The sequence below is a fragment of the Passer domesticus genome, chromosome 4 (assembly GCF_036417665.1).
Source record: "Passer domesticus isolate bPasDom1 chromosome 4, bPasDom1.hap1, whole genome shotgun sequence".
Classification (NCBI taxonomy): domain Eukaryota; kingdom Metazoa; phylum Chordata; class Aves; order Passeriformes; family Passeridae; genus Passer; species Passer domesticus.
Window position 1 is genome coordinate 82,121,437 of NC_087477.1, and position 13,131 is coordinate 82,134,567.

General features: G+C 58.0%; 1 protein-coding gene across 2 annotated transcripts in view; it reads right to left on the reverse strand.

Annotated features, from left to right (window-relative positions):
- The window catches only part of LOC135299728 (dedicator of cytokinesis protein 2-like), a 51,039-nt gene that overhangs the window by 30,231 nt on the left and 7,677 nt on the right, over window positions 1-13,131 (reverse strand). For both annotated transcript variants that reach the window (XM_064419099.1, XM_064419098.1), the window contains exons 12-25: window positions 12,946-13,025; window positions 12,686-12,811; window positions 12,477-12,601; window positions 11,460-11,558; window positions 11,036-11,108; window positions 10,093-10,196; window positions 7,997-8,186; window positions 7,114-7,211; window positions 6,926-7,015; window positions 6,559-6,659; window positions 5,617-5,751; window positions 1,513-1,624; window positions 609-679; window positions 204-310 (exon numbers count right to left, since the gene is read on the reverse strand). In XM_064419099.1, the coding sequence (XP_064275169.1) occupies window positions 204-310; window positions 609-679; window positions 1,513-1,624; window positions 5,617-5,751; window positions 6,559-6,659; window positions 6,926-7,015; window positions 7,114-7,211; window positions 7,997-8,186; window positions 10,093-10,196; window positions 11,036-11,108; window positions 11,460-11,558; window positions 12,477-12,601; window positions 12,686-12,811; window positions 12,946-13,025 (1,511 nt within the window). The remainder of the gene's footprint in view (window positions 1-203; window positions 311-608; window positions 680-1,512; window positions 1,625-5,616; window positions 5,752-6,558; window positions 6,660-6,925; window positions 7,016-7,113; window positions 7,212-7,996; window positions 8,187-10,092; window positions 10,197-11,035; window positions 11,109-11,459; window positions 11,559-12,476; window positions 12,602-12,685; window positions 12,812-12,945; window positions 13,026-13,131) is intronic.

Below are 13,131 nucleotides of genomic sequence, written 5' to 3' on the forward strand. Positions count from 1 at the left end.
GACAAGGAGCCAACCAGGCATGAGGGAATTGTCCCCAGCTGGACAAGGAGCCACCCCGGGCATGAGGGAATTGTCCCCAGCGGGACAAGGAGCCACCCTGGGCACGAGGCAGGGGAGGGGTCCCTGCTCAGGGGCTCACCCCACCCTGTGCCACGGCCTCTGGGTGAGCTGGGCCAGGGCAGAGCCCCCAGGACCCCTCTCACCGTGGGACTGGAAGGCTTTGCTGCTGGCAATGTCAGTCAGGGACTGCAGCTTCTGCTTCAGCAGGCGCTGGGGCAGCAGGTTCCCCACAAAGTCCCGCAGCATGGCCCTGCCACCAGGAGAGGAGATAAAGCAGCAGCAGGTGGTCCCACCATGGGCACCCAGCAGGCAAACCCTGCCTGAATCCCCAAAATGAACCCAGCTGGGGCTGAGCTCCCAGGCCCAGCCCCTGCCCAAGCACAGGCAGCTGCTAAAAGTGAGCAGAACTCTCCCATTTTTGCCCAGGGAAGGGGAGCAGGAGGTGATTCCAGACCCCCTTGCCCTGTGCTGGGTGTGGGGACAGAGGTGGCTGTGGCAGTGCTGAGCAGGGCAGGGGGCTGGGGTTGGTGGGGACACAGGGACCCTACCCCAGAGTGGCGGAGTCAAAGATCCCAGACACGTCCTCGAGGATGGAGGGCAGGTATTTCAGAGCTGCTCCCTGCAGAGACACCACAGAGCTGCCTCCAGAGAGGTTCCCAGAGCCCCTCTGGAGCCTCCCTGCCTCTGGGGGCTGTGGGGGCAGAGTGCAGCCCCATCCCAAATGCATCCCAGTGTGCCAGCCTGGTCCCAAATGCAGGGAGTGAGGCCAGGCCACATCCAGGATGGGGACAATCCCCAGGAACAATTCCCAGGTTTTCCCCTGCAGAATTCAGCACACGGGTGGCCAGGACAGAGCTGCTGACCCAGACCCACAGCACAGCCCCAGAGCAGTGAGGGGGCTCAGGGTGCACGAGGGGGACCCTGAGGGGTCTCAGGGGACACTGAGGGGTCTTAGGGTACATGAGAGGGACTCTGAGGGGTCTCAGGGTACACGAGGGGGGACCCTGAGGGGTCTCAGGGGACACAAGGGGGACTCTGAGGGGTCTCAGGGTACACGAGGGGGGAACCTGAGGGGTCTCAGGGGACTCTGAGGGGTCTCAGGGGACACAAGGGGAGACCCTGAGGGGTCTCAGGGGACACAAGAGGGACTCTGAGGGGTCTCAGGGGACACAAGGGGGGACACTGAGGGGTCTCAGGGGACTCTGAGGGGTCTCAGGGGACACAAGGGGGGACCCTGAGGGGTCTCAGGGGACACGAAGGGGACCCTGGGGACAGCAAGACAGCGCACAGGGTGGCAGCTCCTCCTGAGATCTGCACACAGGATGGACAGCGTCACCCCAAAAACACAGTGACACAGTGTCACCCAGCACGGGCACAGCCAGTGGCTGGCCTGGGCACCCTCCCTGCCACCCCAGAGCCCAGCTGAGCCCTGCCAGGGCCCCCCATCCCTACCTGGGAGAGCAGGGTGGGACCCTCCAGCGGGGACTCCATCAGCTGGTTGAGGGCGAGGAAGAAGCGCTGCAGGGAGCGCTGGAACTCGGCCACCTCCTTCCCCTCGTAGAGCCTGCAACGGCCAGAGCCACGCTGCTGTCACCTCACTGCCACCACGCCACACTGCTGGATTTGCTGGGAGTGCCCAAGGAGGCAGGAATGGTGAATCTGACTCCATGTTCTCAGAAGGCTGATTTATTACTTTATAATATATATTATCTTAAAAAATACTAAACTATACTAAAGAATACAGGAAGGATACTTCAGAATGCTAAAAAATTAATAATAAAAACTCGTGACTCTCTCCAGAGTCCAACACAGCTTGGCCCTGACTGGCCAAAGAGTGAAAACAACTCCCAGCAGAACCCAGTGAAACAATCACCTGTGGGTAAACAATCTCCAAACACATTCCACATGAGCACAGCACAGGAGAAGCAAATGAGAGAAGAATTGTTTTCCTTTTCTCTGAGGCCTCTCGGCTTCCCAGGAGAAAAATCCTGGGGGAAGGGATTTTTTCAAAGAATGTGAATGCCACCCCACACACCTTCCCTGGCCTCTGTCCTGGATTGCAAGGCAATGTGTGCTCTATTCCCATCTGTCAGAGGTGGGGCAGTTCTCTTCTGTTCATTGGGCACTTTTCTTTATCTCCCCCACAACCAATCCTCCCTCCAGGAGATCTCTTCTGTAAATGGGTCATTGATTAGTAATTATCACCTGTTAATGGGCCATTAATTATTAATTCTCTTCTGTTCATGGCCAGTGAGTGTCCCTGCATGGCTGATCAAATTCCATCATCCCACTGGGAGATGCTCTGCCCAGGGCAGGAGCCAAACATTCCTACCTCGATGGAAGATGAGATTTTTGGGACACCAGCACAGCCTTTCCACTGGATCCCCAGAGGAACAGCTGCCTCTTCCACTGGAGCTGCAGAGGAAAACTGCAGCCTTGTGCAGGATCCCTGCTGCAGCAGAAGCACAGCTGGCACTGCAGGAGGGCTGAGCCCCCATGGGATGGGACTGTGCCACCACCCTGACCCACAGGGCTCAGCTCCTGCTCTGACTCTGGCTGTGTTATTTTAATTTACTGCATTGTTTATTTTGTTTTTATTTTCTTCCCTAGTAAAGAACTGTTATTTCTGCTCCCATATCTCTATCTGAGAGCCCCTTAATTTCAAATTTATAACAATTCAGAGGGAGGGGGTTTACAGTTTCCATTTCAGAGGAGGCTCCTGCCTTCCTTAGCACACACCTGGCTTTCCAAACCAAGGCACCATCCCAATTCTTTGTGCTCATCCATCAACGTTTGGATCCATGGCTGGATCTAGGGGTGAGCCCTGGCACTGCCACAGCCACTGCCCCACCACGTCCACAGACCCACTCACAAAATTCATTTTTTCTTTTTTAAAAAAGCCTCTTTTCCATGATTCCACAGCCCAAAACCCTCTCAAAGCAGCTCAGCCCCGTCCCACTTGAGCAGGAGCCTCCTGAGCCCTCCATCCCCCTCACCAGCTGGACCAGAGCGAACTGAACGAGGGGATTTTGGCCATGGGATGTGCAAAGCTGCAGGAAAAACTGCAAAGCTGAGGTGTGATCGCAGGAATGGGCACTGCTTGAGGCAATTCCCCCACACTGACACCAAGCACTGGCAGGAAAAATTATCCTGCCACCAGCTATGAAAGGAAATCCTGGAATTACAGACTGGTTTGGGCTGGGAGGGCCCTTGAAATCCACCCAGTCCCACCCCCTGCTGTGGGTTGCTTCAAGCCCTGTCCAAAATTTGGCCTCAAAACCCAGGGGACAATGAGCACTGGCAGGGAAAGTGTTGCCACTGTCAGTGATGGCTGAAAAGCAGAAGCAGCCAGAGGAAGCAGCAAGGAGGAAGCAGCGAGGGACAGACGTCACCAAAATGTCACTGGGGCACTGAGGGGACACAGGGAGGTGTCCCAAGGTGGAGGACAGGGCTCTCAGTCATCCTTGCAGCAATCTGAGCTCCTCACAGGAGCTGCAGGCGCTGCTTGTCTGGCCCCAGCAGCAGCAGCACAGGCAATCCCAGACCCAGCAATCTGCAGCAATTACAGCCCAATTCCTGCCGATTACAGCCTGTACAAATTGCAGCACGCTCAGGGCACTTAGAGGATCTGAGGAGCCCGTGTTATTGCATGCTGAGATTGCTGAGATAAAGGGAAGCTCTATAAAATCGCTAAATGTCCTCGGGGATGCCTCTGCTCCAGGCAAACCCACTCACAGGGCTGTTTGCAAACAAGCTGGGTAATTAATTCCTCCTGCCAGGAGCACTCTGAGCTGGGAACGTGCTCCTCTCACGGGAGGGAGAGGCAGGTGCTGGGTGTGATGTTCTGGGGCACCTGGAGCCAGGGATGGGACCCTGGGAAGGGATGGAAGTGGCGAGGACAGCGGGGCTCAAACCCCACAGTGGGGCACAGGGACACCAGCACACGCTGCCAGTGGGAGGGGACACAGGTGTGGCATTCACATTCCCTAAAAAATCCCTTCACCCAGGGTTTTTCTCCTGGGAAGCTGAGAAGCCTCAGAGAAAAGGAAAACAATTCTTATCTCATTTGCTTCTCCTGTGCTGTGCTCATGTGGAATGTGTTTGGAGATTGTCTACCCACAGGTGATTGTTTCACTGGGTTCTGCTGGGAGTTGTTTTGACTCTTTGGCCAATCAGGGCCAAGCCGTGTCAGACTCTGGAGAAGTCACGAGTATTCATTATTTCATTATTATTATTTCATTCATTCATATATTCATTATTTTCATTATTAATGAAATTATTTCATTATTTCATTATTCATTATTCTTTTCATTATATATCATTCAATATTTCATTATATTTCACATAATAATTTCATTACTATCTTTTTAGCCTTCTGTAAGTATCCTTTCTCTATTCTTTAGTATAGTTTAGCATTCTTTAATATAATATAGATAACAAAATAATAAATTAGCCTTCTGAGAACATGGAGTCACATACATCATTCCTGCCTTCCTTGGGCATTCCCAGCAAATACAACACAGAGAGACCCCAGCACAGCCCTCATTCCCCCAAAAACTGCTGCCTGCAGGACCAGGGTGCCTGGGAATGGGGAGATCCCACTGCTCCCAGTGCCAGCAGTGCCCACCCGTGCCCTGTGTGCTGTGTGCCCACCTCAGGACACTTCAGCTTTCGGTGCTGCCTACGTGGAATGAAAGAGGAAGGCCTGGAGATGCCAGATTTCCTGATTTCCTCCTTTCCCACGCCACAGGGGTGTTATTCCCTCACCCAGACTGGCATGTGAACCCCGTGCCCACGGGGAACAAGTGAAACCAGACCTGTGGGGACTCTGCAGGGGTGGCACCTTGGCCTTTGGGCTGTGGGGGCACCCAGCCCTTTCCTCTGCTCATCGCAGGATCCCTGGGCTTGGAAGGCACCTCAGGGACCCTCCAGCTCCACCCCCACCTCCCCCCGGGCTCCAGGATCCTTCCCAGCACTGCAGCAGCCACGCAGGGGCACAGACTGCCCGGGGCATTGTGCCATTTCCATTGTGGGAGGATTTTAGGAGCTCACTGGAAACCCCCCGGGGCAGGGTCATTGCTGGGCACTTGGGGTGGCCAGAGAGCTCTCCCACCAAGGTGGGCAGCACTGCCCTCCCCCATGTTGGACCACCATTGCCCAGCAGCATCCAGGGGATGGCACGGAGCTGAAAACTGCCAAAATCCTCAAGGAGAGGATTCACAGCGATGGAGGGGCCTGCCTGGGGACCAGCCACCACAGCAGCCTGGCCAGGAGGGGTGGGTGCCAGCCTGGGTGCCACAGCAGCCTGGCCAGGAGGGTTCAGCTGCCACTGCCACAACCCTGGGGCTGAGGGTGGCACTGGGAGCACTGGGAGGCACTGGGAGCACTGGGAGGCACTGGGAGGCACTGGGAGCACTGGGAGGCACTGGGAGGCACTGGGAGCACTGGGAGGCACTGGGAGGCACTGGGAGCACTGGGAGGCACTGGGAGGCACTGGGAGCACTGGGAGGCACTGGGAGCACTGGGAGGCACTGGGAGGCACTGGGAGGCACTTACTGGGCGAAGAGGTGGCGGGAGCGGACGATGAATTTGAAGATGTACTCCAGGGCCTTGAAGGTGCGCGGGAGGGGCTCGCAGGGCTCCCCCCGGCCCGCCTGCTCCACGTACTGCGTCAGCACCGACAGCAGCTTCCTGCGGGAGGGCTGTCCCTGGGTGTCCCCTGTCCCTCCCTGTGCCCGCTGGCTCAGCCCCATCCCGGCCGTCCCAGCCCCATTGCAATTGTCCCAGCCCTGTCCCCACCATTCCAGCTGTCCCGTGCTTGTCCCCCACCACTCCAGCTGTCCCATCCCTGTCCCAGCCCCATCCTGGCTGTCCCATCCCTGTTCCCCCCCATTCCAGCTATCCCAGACCTGTCCCTATCTGTCCCCACTGTCCCAGCCCCATCCTGGCCATCCCATCCCTGTCCCAGCTCCCTTCCAGCTGTCCCATCCCTCTCCCAGCCCTATCCTGGCTGTCCCAGCCCTGTCCCCCCCTGTTCCAGCTGTCCCAGCCCTGTCCCCCACCATTCCAGTTGTCCCAACCCCATTCCAGGTGTCCTAGCCCTGTCCCTCCCTGTCCCCACTGTCACAGCCCACTCCTGGTTGTCCCAGCCCTGTCCCCCACCATTCCAGCTGTCCCAGTCCTGTCCCTCCCTGTACCCACTGTCTCCCACCCATCCTGGTTGTCCCAGCCCTGTCCCTCTCTGTCCCCACTGTCCCAGCCCCATGCTGGCTGTCCCATCCCTGTCCCAGCCCCACTCCAGTTGTCCCAGCCCTGTCCCTCCCTGTCCCCACTGTCCCAGCCCCATTCCAATTGTCCCACCCCACTCCAGCTGTCCCATCCCTTTCCCAGCCCCATCCTGGCTGTCCCAGCCCTGTCCCTCCCTGTCCCCACTGTTCCAGCTCCCTTCCAGCTGTCCCATCCCTTGTCCCTCCCCGTGCCACAGCCCCAGGGCCGCACTTGTAGGCGAGCGTGGCGCTGAAGTGCTGGCGGATGTAGGCCTCCAGCACCGTGTTGAAGTGCTGGAACTTTCTGTCAGCCACCAGCCTCACAATGAAAACCTGAGGGCAGCAGGCAGGGGCACGGCTCGGCGTGGGCAGGGGGAGGCCTCTGCCACCCTGAGCCCACCCTGAGCCACCACCAGGAGCACTCTCGTTGTGGCGTGGCAGAAACACCTCTGAACAAGGCTGGGATTGTCCCCCAAAGGGACAGTGACCCTCAGAGCAGCCCTGCCCTGTGTCACCCAGAGCAGCAAACCCCATTGTCCCAGTCCAACCAGTGCCCACCCCGCACTGGGAGGGCTCAGACCCACCCAGGCTGTGCTCACCAGGGCATCAAACACCAGGGTGTCGTAGACATCGGTCTCTGAGTGCTCCATCATGATGGAGAACAGGGCATCCAGCGTGTCCTGCAGGAACTGGGGGGACACGGGGGCTGGGGGGGCTCCGGGGCTGACCCCAGCACTGCCCAAAACCCAGGGGGAGGAACCAGGGAGGGAGGAAATGCTGGCTGTACCTTGATGACCTCGCCTCCATCCACGTTCATCAGCTTCTGGAGGTTCCCAGAGAGCAGGCTGGGCTTGGAGCGCCACTTCAGCAGCCCCAGCAGGTTCACTGGGCAGGGGGAACGGGGCCCTCGGCACTGGGCACTCTCTGTCACACCCCCGTGTCACCAACCCCCTGCTCCCCCACCCCAGGAGCAGCCAGGACCCCCTCACACAGCCGCAGCTCAGTGCTGAGATCCCCAGTGCCTGGGACATCAAGCACAAACTTTAAATTGGCTGTGGGAGCACAAATTGTGCTGCAGGAGGGGAATTAATGCAGCAGCCTCACCCCTGAGCCCTCCACACTGAACCACAGTGCCCTGGACCCTGCAGCCACATGGTGTCACATCCCCAGGCCACCAGGACCCTTCCCCTGAGCTTCAGCCAGAGCAGGATGAGCCATTCCCACCTTCCAGCCTTGCAGGAGGTTTGAGGAGAGCCCAGCATCCCCCTGGCCAAGGGGACACCAATGTTCTCAGCTGGCCTGGCCTGTGCAGAGCAGCCCAGGGAAAATGGAAACTCCCCTGAGCAGCCCAGGGATGGGGGTTAAACCACAGAGCCCCAATTCCCACCTCACTTTGGCAGGAAGCTCATGGAGCTTCCAGCAGCGCCATCCAAGTGGGAATTCCACCCGTTGCTGCTCCTCAAAAAACACCCAGATCCCGCTGATCTCCCCAGGAACAGCCCTGGCCATCCTGAGGAGCTGAGCACTCCCTGCTCCCGCTGCTCCCAGCTCCCAGCCCAGCGTGACGGACACCGGAGTGTCCACTTGTCCATCCCAAGCGTGGTCCAGCAGGTGGGAACATCACCAGGGAGGGGACACAGCCCCAGCTCCCCCGTGGAACCGGCACTCACCGTTCTGGGTCAGCTTGGTGGAGCAGACCAGCGTGGAGATTTGGAAGCTGTCCCGGCTGGACACGGCCAGCCCCGCCGTGGTGCCACTGACACGGAAGGAGGAGCCAGAGAGGAGCTTGGCCTCGGACACGTTCCGCTCCGAGGGCAGGGACAGGTACGCGCTGGCGTCCTCCAGCTTCTTGCTGTCACCCTGCAGGGCACGGCGCCGGTGACAGCTGGAGCCCCAGGGGACAGGCTTGGCCCCCCGTGTGCCCAGGGGCTCGGTTCTGACCCCATGGCTGGTGGTTCCCACCATGAACCACCCCCATGCCACCCCTGGGTACCCCCTGGCTGCCCCACCTTGACCCCACAAAGCTCAGCTGGGACAATGGGCTGGGACACAGCCCTGTCACACAGCGGGGACAGGACACCAGGCAGGAGGGGCAGAGGGACAGAGAGGAGTCTGAGGCCGGACATTAAACACACCTGGGCACTGCTGCAGGGATGGACACGCAGTGGGACACTGACACGGGGCAGGACACCACCCAGCCAGTCCCACATTGCTGTCACCCTACATCCCCCACCTGTGTGGGTGTGCCAGGGCCCCCACAGCCACAAACCAGCCCATTTCTGTGTCCCCTGCTCCAAGCTGAAAATGTTCCATGCAGGAGGACTCTGAGTGACCTTCCCTGGGAATTTGGGGATGAGCAGAGCCAGCCAGCCACGCTGCAGCTCACAGACACCCATCCCTCCCAGCCTGCAGCCTGGCAGGGTGAAACCCCTCCAGCTGAAGGTGGCAGGGAGGTGACAGAGCTGTTTGCTGTGGCTTTTCCCCTCCAGGACACATCTGCAGCCTGTGCTCCTTCCCAGGGCCGAGCCCATGCAGGGAAAACTGTCTGGAGCTCAGAGCAGCTGGAGATCAAGAGGTCTGAGCAGCTAAAAGCCCTTCACTCCCATTCCTCTGGCAAGCAGAGACAAAAAGATGAAATATCTTGTGACTCCCAGAGCGCAGCCCCCGGTGTCTGCCGGGAAGAGCCGGAGCCAGGCAGGGAGAGGACGGAGCAGCTCAGGACGTGGGGGCTCAGGAGGGCAGGGACAGCTCTCCGAGGGGAGCACGAGCTGTGCAGGGTTTGTTCTCCTGGCAGGGAGGTGTGGGAGGTTTGATCTCACTGCCACAGCCAGCACTGGCACGTCCCAAAGGTGCTGCTGCTATGGAGGGGACAGTCCCCAAAGAGCCAGGGACCAGAGCCAGCACCGAGGGCCACGTCAGCAATTAAAGAATTTGGGTCTTTCGCCCAAAAATAAAGCAGGGGAGGAGGGACATAATGATTTCAAATGTGCAGGAGCCTCAGGGAGGAACAGCATGGTCTGTCCCTGTCCTGGGCTGCCGCAGCAGGCAGGAGCAGGTCGGCTCATCCCAAAAAAAAGAGCTCAGGGAGGGATGTGGCTCTGCTGGAGAAACTGTGCTCACCTTGCCAAAATCAGAGACCACCCCCTTGCAGCAGCCCAGGGGCGGGGGAGCAGGTGACCCCCAGGGACTCTGGAGCTCCATGGGCCCAGAAGGGACCCAGAAGGGACCCCAGAAGGTGTCACCACACAGGGAAGAGCCCTGAGCTCGCCCTGGCATTGGGGACCAGCTCGTGCCTCCTGCTCCTCTGGTCACAGCGGTCCCAGTCCACGGAGGGGACACCAGGTAAGGGGGCAGCACCTTCAGGGGCCCTTCACATTAAAGCTGACAGCGTTTTTCCCAAATGAGCAGCGATTTTTCCTCCCCTGCACTCTCTCAGAGCAAACCCCAGCAGTGCCAGGGCTGGTGAAATCAGGTGAAGCGCAGCCACACCACGGGGACGTTCCCTGCCCGTCACAAACGCTTAAATCACCTTCTCCCAAACCAAACCTGGCATTCCAAAGGAGCAGCACAGGGACTGGAGATGCTGTGTGCAGGGAGCCCCCACCACCAAGGACAGCGGGGACAGCAGGGAGGCACCACAAACCCTCGGGGACTTCGGGTACGTGCCACCAGCGCCGTGGCTCAGGCAGGGGCTGGCACCCCGGCCCCAGAAGTGCTGCTGTCCCACAGCCCCCCCCCAGTTCAGGGGGCTCTGGGCCCCCCATACCTTGTAGAGCACCAGGTCGTGCTCCCCATCGCGCAGCGTGGTGCCGTCGGGGCGCATCAGCCTCACAAAGGCCATGGAGAAAATCCGCTCGCTCCGGTCCTTGGCTGGGGGGACACACGGGGGGACGTCAGGGGGAGCTGGAGGGGACCGGGGACACATCCCCAGGCGTGGCGTTCACATCTTCCCTGAGCACAGAGACACATCGTTCTCTCTGCCAGGGCTTCCCTGGGAAGCTGTGAGAAAGCTCAGAGAAAGGCATGAAAGCAATTCTTCTCTTGCTGCACCTGTTGTTTGGCACACGTGAAATGTGTTATGGAGATTGTTCACCAAAAGGGATTTCTTAATTGGGTTTTGGTGATGGTGTTTCGGATTGATTGGCCAATTAGGTCAAAGCTGTGCCGTGACTGAAAGGGTCATGGGTTTTCTTTAGTATAGTAGTAGTATAGTTTTCACTATAATAATATAATAATGTAATATAATGTAATATAACATAATGTAATATAATATAGTATAATGTAATGTAATATAATGTAATGTAATATAATGTAATATAATATAATATAATATAATATAATATAATATAATATAATATAATTAATATAATATAATTAATATAATATAATAATATTGTAATGTAATATAATATAGTATAATATAGTATAATATAGTATAATGTAATATAGTAGTAGTATAGTATAATGAAATACAGTATAATATAGTAATATACTATAATAATATAATATAGTATAATGTAATATAATAGTATATTATATATAATATATAGTGTAATGTAATGTAATGTAATAAAATATAATATATAGCTTAATAAAGCATTTGTTCAGCTTTCTGTAATCATGGAGTCAAGGCACGATATTCCCATGCTGGGGACAACCACGGTGCCATATCCTGGGGACAGGCAGTGCTGGCAGCAGGGGACACTCACAGTCACTGGAGGAGCGGTGGCGGAAGGTGAACCTCAGGTGTGTCCTGTGGACGTCCTCGATGGGAACAGCAATCTGGGTGGGAACGTGTGCCAAGGTGAGGGCAGGGGGCAGGGGCACAATGTCCCTCTGTGCCCAGAGGGCCGTGCCAGGCCGTCCCCTGCTGCAAACCAGCCCCACATCCTTCCCAGTCAACCAGTGGGGCCAAACTGGGGGCACTGGGATGGGGACAGGGCTGCAGTGCCCATCCCCAGTGCTGGGTGTCCATGCAGGGGCCATGCTGTCACCCTGGCAGCGTCTCCATCGTCCCTGAGATTGGACCAAGGACTGCCACCCAAAATTCCTGCCCTGCAGCAGCAGGAGGAGTGAATGCCACAGCCTGGGGGGCTGCAGCCCCATCCCAGCCCAGCCCCGGGCTCCCCACACCTTCAGGGTCTCCATCCAGCGCTGGTGCCGCTGCTGGTAGTAGACGACAGAGCGGTAGTGGCTGCTGGGGCTGTCCCCTGCTCCCGCGTGGATCACGTTCTGCCGGGAGGAGAACCTCGGGATCAGCCCAAAGGAGGGACAGGGAGGGACAATCCCCGCTCCTGCCATGCCCCAAACCCCCCTGCCCACACCTTCCTAAGCTGCCAGGCCTGGTGTCACTTCTGAGGGGACACACGGCCCTCCCAGGGCACGTCAGGGCATGGGGATGGAGATGGAGATGCATCCACCAGCAATTCCATTCCCCAGGAGCCAGGTAAGAACTGGTGTCACAACACCTGGAGAGTGCCAACAGCCAGCCTGGCAAGGTGACACCTGGGTCTGACCCCCCTGCCCTCCTGCCTGCCCCCAGCCCCTCCCCGTCCTGGGCATGGATGCCTGGGGGCTCCGGGGATGGCCAGGGGGCCTGGCTGTCCCCAAGGCAGGACAATTTCCTCTCTGCCCCTTGTCTTCATTCTCACTTTCCCCTATCTTTGTTCTATTCCCAGATCTCTGTTCAGGGCAGCTCCAGTGGCCCCAGGGTGACATGGGGGACACCTGCCATTCCCGAGGTGCGATAACACAGGGGATACCTGCCATACCCAGGTGAGGTGACACAGGGGACACCTGCCATACCCCAGGTGACACAGGAGACACCTGCCATACCCAAGGTGAGATAACACAGGGGACACCTGCCATACCTGAGGTGACACGGGGGACACCTGCCATACTCAAGGTGACACAGAGAACACCTGCCATACCCGAGGTGACACAGGGGACACCTGTCATACCCGAGATAAAGTGACACAGGGGACACATGTCATACCCAAGGTGACACAGGGAACACCTGCCATACCCGAGGTGACACAGGCAACACCTGCCATACCCAGGGTGATACAGGGGACACCTGCCCTACCTGAGGTGACCCAGGGGACACCTGCCATACCCGAGGTGAGGTGACACAGAGGACACCTGCCATACCTGCACCACGTTCCCCGCCTCGTCACAGACACACACGGTCACCTCCACGTTCTTCTGCGTCTTCTTGCTGCCCTTGTCGAACTCGCCCTGCACCAGGGTCAGGTAGATGTCGTTCCTGACATCACCTGGGGGGGACAGCCCCGTCAGCCAGGCCCTGCCACCACGCTGCCACCCCCAGGGAGCCCCGGGCTTGTCCCCCCCACGCTTGCCTGGCATTATGACCTCCGGGTAGCCCAGCTTGCGAGCCACTGCCGTGCTGCGGTCCACCAGGTGTGGGTGGTCCTTCCTCACCTGGCTCAGGTCTCCCCACAGCATCTTCAGGGACACCCAGAGCCCTGCAGGGACCACGGGGATTTTTCAAGGGGTGACAGCAAGAGCAGGGCCACAGCAAGTCCTCAACCCTGCAGGGACTGCCTCATGTGACAAGCAGATGGCCTGGGGAGGACATCAGGGGACACAGGGTCTCCACCTTGTCCCTTGTGGTTGATGTCCTTGCCCTCCACCGCCTTCCGGATCATGTTGTGGAGGAAATCACCATCAGCAGCCACCCTGGAAAAGCCACATTTTGGGGGAAAAAACCTTTTCTCTTTGGTCCTTGCACCTCTTGTCCCCTGGCAGCTGGTGTCCCCATGCCAGCCAGGCCCTGGGGTGCTGC